Source organism: Aplysia californica, unplaced genomic scaffold (genome assembly GCF_000002075.1).
Source record: "Aplysia californica isolate F4 #8 unplaced genomic scaffold, AplCal3.0 scaffold00797, whole genome shotgun sequence".
Lineage (NCBI taxonomy): Eukaryota > Metazoa > Mollusca > Gastropoda > Aplysiida > Aplysiidae > Aplysia > Aplysia californica.
This window is the reverse complement of record NW_004798067.1, coordinates 246,225-257,293: the sequence shown is the minus strand read 5'-3', so window position 1 is coordinate 257,293 and position 11,069 is coordinate 246,225. Positions and strand designations below refer to the sequence as shown.

Here is an 11,069-nt window from a genome sequence, read left to right as displayed (position 1 = left end):
CTCTCTCTCTCTCTCTCTTCTCTCTCTCTCGTTTGAAGCGCTGTGATCAGTAACAGTGCAGTTAGTGAATTTCTGCTCTTACTTTCTAGGACAGAAATCATTTACTGAACTGCAGGTCGATTTCTTGAAGTTCTGATGTCAGCGAGTGGCTGTGGTCACTTGAATAATTTTTTGTTTTGTTTTGTTTACTTTGTTTATCAAATTGGTCATTGTACTGTCAGCACTGCTGATTTCAAGTCTTGTGTTAGTTTTTTTCACTTTATTTGGAAAGTTGGTAAAATCTCCACAGGCTTTTTTGGTTGTAGACAGATCATTTTCCTTGCTTGGTTTTTGTTTTATTACTTCAGAAGTATAGATGAATATTTAATTGAATAATACAGTTATAAAAGGAACATTTTGCATATTAATCAATTTGCTTTAATCCACAGAGGAAATTGCTGCTAGAATTGGATCCGAACTGAAGAGGATGCAGAGGAGGAGACAGTTGTTCTATCCAACATCCAGCAGTCCACCCCCGTCTGTCAACGCAATATCTATCGACCGACAGAGCCCCCCGCCCTCACAGGATATATTGGCACACAACGCCATCTCAGTGGACAGCTTTCCTTCCTCATCCCCTCACTCCTCTACTGGCACATGTTCCCCCAAACAGAGGGATGTCCCGTTGTTCACGTTCAAACAGGTGACCATGATCTGCGAAAGGATGTGTCAGGAGCAAGAAGAAAAGATCAGAGAGAATTACGACAAGGTTCTGAATAACAAACTATCAGGTGAGAACAGCACTTGCTTTGGATGATTTGGGTAGACATTCTTTGATGACAATACTGGATACATGCCTTCTCGCCATTGCAGACTCCATAACATAAACTCGCAATTGTGAAAGCTCTAATTCTAACCTGAACACTTGTTTCGTAAATTAACATGGCCTTGGCCTATGCTCATACTCATACCATTTTTGCTCTCTCTCGCTCCATATCAAGTCTGCTTCGGGTGTATATATGAAATTTTCAGTTGTATTCCAAATTAGAGCTACCTTGGCTGACTTCCATTTTAAAAAAAGGAAGAAAAAAAATTCTGGGTCTGATTGAATAATTGAAATAACCAGCGATGTGCATAGAGTGCATGCACTTGTCTGCAGTTGCTAGCGCGGTAAAACACTTACCAAAACAACAACAAAAAATATACGTCCCCACGGACCAGGACACCGATTGGTTACATCAGTACTATGCCTGTATCTCAGCAAAAATACCCCAACCATTATTAAATTGTCAGCATTGCATTTGAGAAAGAGTAAAGCAGCACCCATCCTAGGTTGTTGTTGTTGTTGTTGTAGTTGTCAACAATCCAGCAGCATCTGAGCTTTAACTCTTCTGCATGATGCCATTCTGTAATAGCTGCATGTTTGTTCTAATTGTTGTCTTGAGGTGTAGAGACAGTTACACATGTGGGGTAGCTTGGGAAGAAAACATCCCCTCAAATCGGTTAGTTTTCTACAGAAGGAGAGATGATGTTCCACTGTCTCTGAGGTGTAGTCACATTGGTCTACTTGACATTTTTTTCACCTCAAGGGCCACACAAACCATTCAGAAGGGAAATTTAATTTTTAACAAATGATTTTTGTTGCTATCACACTGTCACCGTTCGGCGTCCCATGGGTGGGGGGGTGTTCTTACCACCGCGGATCAGCATCCCGTGGGGGCAAAGTGTTAATGTTATGCATGTGTTTGTTTTGAATACAAAGGGAGAAAAAAATTTAGACCTGGAAATCTGTTCATATATGCGTGTGGTAGAATGTATACACTTTTTGCTGCTTGTGTTTGTTGTCTAATTTGATTAGATCTAGATCTAGTGTTGTTCTCTTCTCATTTTTTGAACTTACTGAACCATGCCCTCCCCCCCTGTAATGTTGGTTTTCTTCAATACTAGCAATATTCACACCCACAATATTATTTGTTTTAGCAGTCTACCGTCAAAAGGAAGCTCACATTGTTGAGACAACTTGAGTTGAGTGAGAAATGTGATGCTACAGACTTCCCAATTGTTTTCTTATCTTTGAAGTAGAGGGGAAAAGCCTTGGCTTTTGATGCTGTAATGTATTGTTACGCATTTCCTTTTTTACCCCATCTTCTTTATTTCTATAAATGATGTTGAATCTGTAAGAGATGAAGAATTTTTTAATACTCTTTTTGCAGAACAATATGAAGCCTTTCTGAAGTTCAACCACGACCAGTTACAAAAGCGCTTCGGCAATGCTCCCATGAGTTGTAAGTACTTCAGCATATGATGTAGCTAAAGTTTTCAGTTTTTTTGCCTAACCTATGAAAGTTTCACGAAAAAGGTCATATTTTAGCAATGCCAATCGGGCTTTCCCGCGAGGCGAAAATTTGGTCCCCGTTTACGGGCGATTTTGCGGACCCGGCCGAAGCGTAGGTGACTAACTTTGTCAACCTCGGTCTGCTCTATTTCCGAACCAATCCGAATGAAACTCGGCTACCAATCAGAAAATAGGGCAAACTAATGATATGTGGACGTTGAAGTTCGTACACATAAATTAACCTATACTTTTGGTGTCGGGAACACTTTCGTATCGTGTACACCGAAAACTATAAGGAGTTTGAATTTCAACGCCCAGATGGTAATAGATCTATCTATCCTCTATAGTGTGCTCAAATTTGAGAGTTCTGTGTCAAGTAGTTGTTTAGACCCGATCGTAAATCTACGACTACCCCCCTATCCAAAGCGGCTTCGCACGGAGACCGGCCATTTTCCCCTCACTCCCGTGGCAAATGTCTGTGTTCTACAAATCCCCGCATGACTATTCCGGGCCCGTTCATTGGTCACTTGAAATAGGGCAATGGCGGGCGCGCGCATCCGGTTGTTTTTCTCTCTATTCCCCTGTAACATCGCAATGGGGGTATTCCGAGGCGAGGTTATCTCGTCTCGGGGTGTTCGCGTCTCAACGGGGAAAAAGAATTTTTAATTGTACGGCATGCTAGATTGAATTAACTTATCTTTTACGGTCGGCATGGTCTAAAGTCATCATAAAAAGCTTTGCAATTATTTAGTCACGCTGCCGACATATATTCTTAAAGATCCCATGTTGTGATACGATGCTATAAATAAAATGGACTCATCCCGACACCCCTTTGTCGCAAAATCGTAATATGTACACCACAATTTTAATTATAACAAAATAACTACGAAATTGGTAGTAAATCTGACTGCAGAAATGATTTCTACACTCAAAAACACATCGGGTAGCCAAGTTTCTCTCCAACATTTGGATTAGTTACCGAGATATCGTCGATTTTCTTACAGAATCTGCTACTGCGTGGTCCACTTTTTAGGAGTATTTTCCTATATGTGGGTCATCCATATTTTGCCGACCTTTACAACCCCATAACTTTTTTATTTATGAACCATTTCTCAAAATTCAAGAAGTATAATTATCAGAATTGAAAATTCTTTCTTAGGTACCAAAAAAAAGGGGGCAAAAGTGAAAATTTAAATTTTCATTGGCATTGCTACATATTTTGATTTTTTTTTCTTTTACTGTGGTGAAGTGGTAGGAATAAGAAAAAATTGCATGCACTATTAACTCACTGACTACGGATTCCGTCACGGGTACGGGGTGGACGGTCGGTGCGCAGGTACGGATCCCGTACCCCCGATGGGATGGACTGCGGTTTTGTTCCATGTCTTGTGCTCCCGTCACATGTATGGGAACGGACTCCAGTGCTAGTTTTGCCTCTTGTTTCGTTTTGTGCCGAGTTTGGCGGAAGTTTCGAGGTAACTTTTTAAGCAATTGAAGGTGAAGGACAGTCACCTCATCTGGGGTTGACCTGACCGGAACTCGCGCTTTGTTTTTTCTATACAAATGATAGTAATCCGACAGTTGCGTTGAAGTAACGGTTGCAGGAACAAGAACCACATAATTTCACTGTTTTCGATACTTCTGTACGTTTTGCTAGTTCTAGTGACTCAGGATATGATGTGTCTGATTGTTAGGACCCTGGATATGTACCCGAACACGGCCTGAGTCGTAGTTTTAGGGCTAGATCTAGCACTAGTGCTGTTGTTGTTCGCGCGACGGAATCACAACTTCGTTCCCTACATCTGTCTCATGTAATTCAGTGTATGGGTCTGAATAAACGCACAGACCAGCTTTTATATTTTCACCAAACACTCACACATCGATACAAATCAAAACAGAACACTTTGAACTTTTATTTTTGTTGTTGTTGTGAATTTCATTCTATCTGTCATGTCTCTGGAAATTTTTTGAAAAATCAAATTCATTCCAATTTTGAAACAATCATAAGAATTAATAGAGAACTTAATTTTTTGCAATAGATTAAGTTTGAAAGTTACTTAACTGTGTCAAAAAATAATTACAATAGGGTAATTCTGAGAGTTGTGGTGTTTTGAAATACCCCCCAAAATGCCAGTACTCAGCGCTAGTGATTTGTGAAAGGGGCCAGTAGTTAGTGAGTTAAAGATTTTAAAGGGCATGATAATCAGTGCTAGCCTACTTACTGCCCGCCAGGTTAGGGTGTCTTTTTGTTTTAAAAAAAAATGCAAAGTAGTGAATAAGTGTTTTGATAAAATGCATTACTGGCCTGTAGTGGGGCGCGTATAAAACTACTCTTGGTGTGTCTGGCTGCCTCTCCCTTGTCACTTTGTCCGTGCTTAGAATGTTGCCAGATTCATTTGGAAAATTCCGTCTTTAGAGGGAGTTCTTGTTTTAGAATTCACATTTTTAAGAAAAAATGTAGTTCTTTTTATTTTGATGGAATTTGTGAGTAGAATGTAGGCAAATTGTCATTAACTTTAGTGAGGTCACATCACGGCTAATCCTTTTTGTTCCAAGTGAATCACCTCTGTCATAGCTCATTTAACACCTTTCAGCTGTGTAGGATTGCCTGGCCATTGTTCAGACTATTCAAACCAATGGAGCTTCATCACATAAACATTAAAACTTGAGTTTTGAATTGTTGGAGGTGTCCCCCCAACACACACACACACACCCCAACACACACACACCCTTTCTCTTCCTCTAATTTTTGCAAGGGAAGGCTCTGAAAAAATAATTTTGAATCCTTGTTGAGGGCAGTGGGAGGTGAAGTGTGAGCGAGGGGTATCCCCTTATATGGGCAGTGGGAGGCGAAGTGTGAGCCAGGGGTATCCCCTTTTATGGGCTGTGGGAGGTGAAGTGTGAGCCAGGGGTATCCCCTTTTATGGGCTGTGGGAGGTGAAGTGTGAGCGAGGGGTATCCCCTTATATGGGCTGTGGGAGGTGAAGTGTGAGCCAGGGGTATCCCCTTATATGGGCTGTGGGAGGTGAAGTGTGAGCCAGGGGTATCCCCTTATATGGGCTGTGGGAGGTGTTGCAAACACAATGTTTGTGGGGTTTGTGTACTTGTACTATCGTTGTTTTCTTTCCCCTTTCTTTGGCTTGAGCCGTTGTCTTGTTGTTCTTCCACAGATGTATCATAAAACAGTGTTGGAGCTGTGTGGATGCAAGTAGAGGCCGAGTGAGCTGCGACGACGTGAACGAATGAGTGTCTCAACGCGTGTGCTGCTGCTGCTGTTAGGTTTTGGCTGTTTGGTTGATTTGTTGGTTTTTTTAACACTTGTACATTGTTCCTTGTGGGACTTGGTCAAGAATTGTAGTTCCTATGTTTGATTCATCGTATTTGTTTTTGGTTTTGTTTTTAAGAGGTCTTGACATGTGTTTTTAAAAGTGAGTGAGTACCTTCGTGGGTGTTCTCAGTGGCTGATGTTTTCTTGACATACTGTTTTTCATGCAGTGTATATTTTACATGCAGACTTTGCAGTTGACATTTTGCATTTGCAGTATCATATAATGAACATATTGATTCCATCATACAGCAATGCTGATTAGTCATTTGGTTTGAACATTGTTGCCCTTCAGGTCACCTGTAGCTGTATACTTTATTGTATATAATTGTGATTTCCCCTTTTCACCCTCCCAATCCCAAGGATTTGTCTTGCATTTTTATGAGGATGGGCCTTTAATTGTGTATATCGTATTGCCAAAACGGTTTTGGTTCAGTGTATATGGCTTACTGAGAGCTAAGGGGAATGTGACCTGTCTATAGATGACCGACTTGGATAACTGACGTTGTGTAGTTCTGTAGGTCTTTTTTATTTTTTTATAGTAGAGGGTTTTACGGCGCTCGCAACTGCATTATAAGGTCATATGAGCGCCAAGGGGTGAGTGTCAACAGAGAAGTCTTTACAGAGAATCAGACTTAGACTGCTCACCTCTCTAGCTTCAACAGCACAAGGTCTGCTTCAACTATCAAGGCACCCCAAAATAGCGGGTCACAAGAGAGTGACAAACATACAAAAGAAGTAGAGGGAAATGACAATAGTAAGGATCAGGAAAGAAAAAGCAGCAATTCCCTGTTGTAGATCAGGCACAGTTGTGAGGGTGACATGAATCAGCCCATTTACAATTTTACTATGCTTGAACGAGAAAGGTGCCCCCTTTGGGAATGGCCTAAAGACACTTAAGTCAGTGGCACCGCCCCGGGGGGGTTCTGTAGGTCTGCTTTATGTGTGATGACAGGACCTGGTTGTACACGCAAGAGGACTTTGTTCTTTTTCTGTAATAGCTGTACATCTTTACTCCGTGTCACACAAGTTTGATTGGGCTTGTACTTGAGCTCATCAACTGTGCTCTCCAGCTGGGTTTTTCCTAGAATGTACCCTTTCAATCCGAACAGTCAGTGTGTGGGTTTTTTAAGACACACAGGGCCCTGAGACAGGAAACGTGGCCAACCCCACTGACGCTACAAGAGAAGCTATACGGGCCGCCAGATGAACTGAGCAGGACGGCCCAATTTATGACAGATACCGGACTTCAAGTGTGATGCGATCGAGAAGAAGAAGAAGAAGAGTGTGTGTTTTGACAGAGCAGCACAGACTTTGTTGTCAAGCACACATCCAAGTAGGACCATTTTTTCTTTCTAAGGAGAGTAGAGGCTGCACATTGTTAGACAAGTGTTGGCGGTGTGCTGAGTGATTAGTGAATTCGTGTCGTCGGTGGCCGGATATCTGGTGATGCAGACTTGGGTGCTGCTGGTACCTTGTTTCTTTCTCTCCCGTCTCGGAGTACTCAGCAGGGTCAAGACATGATGATCTAGAGACAGTTGATTAGTAAGTTTGTATTCCCAGCCATTTTCAGACTATAACTTGTTACCGCACAATGTCTTTCAGTTCAGTACCAAGGGCGTTAGGATTAGAAAGTTGTGCTGGCCACACATTATGCTCTATGTTGAATTTTTTTATTACTTTTAATTGAAAGATAAATGGTTTTGTCCTGTGAATCTAACAGCAATTCTTAACAACACAGCTGCGGCTTGGGCGAGTGGCTGAAGTGTGCTATAATTATGCGTGAACTGATCAGGGATTGTGTGGCACCCAAGTCGTGTGTGTAATGGTGTCTTGTTTTGTGCTTGCGTGTCATTGAGTGCGAATGTTGTTGTAAACATTGCTCATTGTATTTGATTTATATTCACATGTTGCATTTACTAAAGCATGATGCTCTCTCCATCCACTGAATCAGCCTGAATTTTGGGGGGGGATGGGGTTTTGCCAAAGATTTTGTACTCAAAGGTATTACTACCGTCTAGCCTAGGATAGACAGACAGACCGACGTTTGCTTGAATTAAAAGAAACATAGCGACACAATGGTCATTTGGTGAAGGGGAAAAAAGGTTAGGCAGACAACAAAGGCAAAGACAAGAAGCAACCAATAACGTCCTCCGACCACCCACATAAAGATAATGTTAGTATTATTCCTTTGAGTACATCATGTTTGGACTATTGCATTATAACTTGAGCTTTTGGCCAATGTGTACATTATTTTTCCATTTGTTGCATACTGATTTGTTTTTTGTGTTTTGTCACTGCATCTGAAGCGAAAGAATTTCCTTTGTATGGGTGATGAATTGTGTTAATAACTTGCTGTGAGTGTCTATTGACCATTGGAATGTACAGTATAACTGAGGAGAGTTTCCAGAGGAGTAGAGTTGTTTTGATATGGAGTGGATGGGCGTATGCATTTTTTGAAAGTTGTGATTTTTATTTTATTTCATTTTGCGTCTTGCGAGACATGAGGTAGGCAGTCCACAACACACACCATTGTGTGCAGGGATGATGGAGCCAGGAGACAATGTCCACTGTTCTGGTAAACGTCAGTTTTGACGTTGCTAATGGCTATTAGATGTTTTGTCTGCAACGTCTTTTAGAAAGGCAGGGGGAAAAAATGTCGTTATTTTCCAGATTGAAGCTGTTCAGTTTTTATGGCAAGCGATTTAAAAGTTTGTCTTGGAATATTTATCCTAATGCATTGCCAATTCTCAAAGGAATTTTACTGAAGGGAAGATAAAGAGACTGCGATGCGGTGCTGTAATTATGTTTAAAGAATAAAGTTGTGTCTGATCATTTTTGTCTGTTTCTTCTTGTTTTCAAGTGCTTTTGTTGTTTTAGAAGTTTCATCCTACTGTTCATACTTGGTACATGGTTAAAAAAATTTAATATGAGCAAATGTGCTGTGTGTGCCTGAGGTGAAGGCCCATTGTTTACCTCAGTCTGATGGTTTTCACAAACATAGTGCGTGGGCGGTTGATGGGTGCTTTGGTCTGGTTTGCTCCTTCTTTCCTATCACACATCTATCGTCCTTATCTCTCCTTTTTTTTGTGTGTTTGTGACTCTTGTGATACCTCTAAATCTTCGGCACTTATAATATGGCCTTATTGTGTTGCAAGTGCTGGAGTTTATAAGAGATCCATGGACTAGGCAGTGGTCATTTATAGAGATATGAAAGAACGAGAAGGAATAGTCTAATGTACAAATGTACCACTCGAAGCCTACCAGTACCATTGAAGGTCTTCCAACCAGGTCCTTACCTCAGGACACCTGTGTAAGGACTAGGTAGGCTCTTCCATTGGTCACGTTGTAATAATCTTTCACTGCCTGCTCAAAATACATGTTGATGTAGGATTCAACTTGTATTTGAGAAATATTATCACACTTCACTTTAGATTTTTATCTGATGTAGGTTAATTTTCATTGAAAAGTCAACTCTAGTACTAGTAGTTCTAGCCCGCACCGTAGCACAACAGTCTACCACTCTCACTTTAACTGAACCCTTAGCCGTTGTCGGGTGGAACAGCTGTCAGACTGGTCTTGAGGTAGACCGTCAGGTAGAACAGAAATGTCGCGGTAGACCGTCAAATGGACTGTCACCACAAGTTAATCGGCAACACCCCCCGCCCCCCCCTTTTTAAAAAATGTTGTACATGACATGATACATGTAGGCCTACGCTGGTTCTGCCTTAACCTGTTTCTTTCAGCATGATGCTGGAACTAACAAAATGCCCATTCAGGTCTACTGAAGTCAAATTCAAGGATCATAACGGAATCCAATTGTGTTGAACTCAAGTTCCTTTGACATGCACAGAATATGCATGTAATCATTTTACACCCCTCTTGCAATCTCCACCACTGACCAAGTGTCATGCTTGACTAAAAATAAAATGTTCAACACTGCTATTGACGCTATTACTAAGGTAATTTATCTTAGGAGTAGGAGGCCAGATATTTCCCATCAGAAATTACGTCATGATAGAATCAGCAAAGCTGGTGGAAGTGGAAGAGGCAGATTATTATCCACCCTACGACACAACACAAGATAATGCTTGGATGACCCCATGTGGCCTGCGCTGTCTATAAATGCCATCATTTACTTCTTATTTTTATTGTGACTGAGCAAGGTTTTTTTTGTTGTTGCATTCTACGTTTTAAAGTAGGCGTAAGACTCTACTGAACTCTTCTTGAGGGCTCTCGTGGTCTAGAGGTTAGTGTTCGCGTTCTCATTTGATAGGCCCCGGGTTCGAATCTGGATAGCGACGGAAAATTTTCTTCTTTCATCTCCTTTCCTTCTCTCTTGCAATGTTCTATCTACTGTCTGCCCCCACCCCCTCTGGGCTCCCGACTCTTTCTGCAGCCTTTCTACTGTTATTCCTTGGTTCCTTCTTACTGTTGTCTTTCAGCCACACCCCTGATCTTCTGGTCGGAAAGACCTATACACCTTACCTTCTCGGACAAGGGTGAAAAATCTCAGAGATCCTGTGTGCAAGTTCAGTTGGGCACGTTAAAGATCCCTTGCTGGTCCTAAAATCGATAATAAAAGAGTAGGCTTCAGCCGCCACCGGTGCAAAATTCAAAATTCCTTCAAAACTGAAAAATGTCCTGCATGCTCATATGCCAATATGGCCTTCAGAAGTTGCGAGTGCTGTAAAACATTTCAAAACAAATTAAAGACTACTTGCATTATTATTGCCTGGCCTACTGTATGACATATTTGCCATAGAAGTTAAAATGTGATGTGTCTTGGACTGTAGACCCTAATTTGTAATGCACATGGAGCATTTTTTTAAGAAAAGAGAATTGTGCCAGTGAATGAGTTGTAGTATTTTTTTATTTTGATACTTTGCACTTCTTTTTCACTGATGTCTGCGTTGGGTGAAGTCGTATGGCGCACGCAGGAGACCCGAGTTCGATTCCCGCCAAATGGGCCTAGTAGTACTTGGTGCCTACAGGGAGAGAACCAGCTTAGGCTAAAAACTAATCAAAATCTCAGCCATCTTCTTATATTATTATGACAGCAGAAGAGGGTGGTTGGTGGGTGCACCAACTTTTGTTATATTGTCCTCATCTGTACAAAGGAAAGAGTTGAAAGTTTCCAAAAATTTTGTGGACAACTGAAGAGTAAAAGTAGAGTTTCATACCCACAAGAGTATGACTTTGTTTGAGTAATGAGAAGCATATCTATCCACATATATGAGAATGGTTAGTGCTGGGGAAAAGTAAGACGGACAGTGACAGAAAAAAAACAACAGAGGGTGAGTAAAGACATAGGAACTACAAGTAAAGTACGAGTGGCATCCTCCAACCACCCACAGAGTATGACCTTGCAGTTTGGACAGAGCAAAGAAGCGAATGTGGGGGAGAAGAAAACACAGAACTCAAGACCAC

The 11,069-nt window shown here is 41.4% G+C and overlaps 1 protein-coding gene across 1 annotated transcript in view; it reads left to right on the top strand.

Annotated features, from left to right (window-relative positions):
• Positions 1 to 5,688, top strand: part of LOC101856694 (akirin-2) — an 8,148-nt gene extending 2,460 nt beyond the window's left edge. Inside the window, exons 2-4 of the mRNA XM_005109630.3 lie at positions 429 to 770; positions 2,193 to 2,264; positions 5,485 to 5,688. Of these exons, the coding sequence (XP_005109687.1) occupies positions 429 to 770; positions 2,193 to 2,264; positions 5,485 to 5,495 (425 nt within the window). The 3' untranslated portion in view covers positions 5,496 to 5,688. The remainder of the gene's footprint in view (positions 1 to 428; positions 771 to 2,192; positions 2,265 to 5,484) is intronic.
• Positions 5,689 to 11,069: the final 5,381 nt, after the last annotated feature.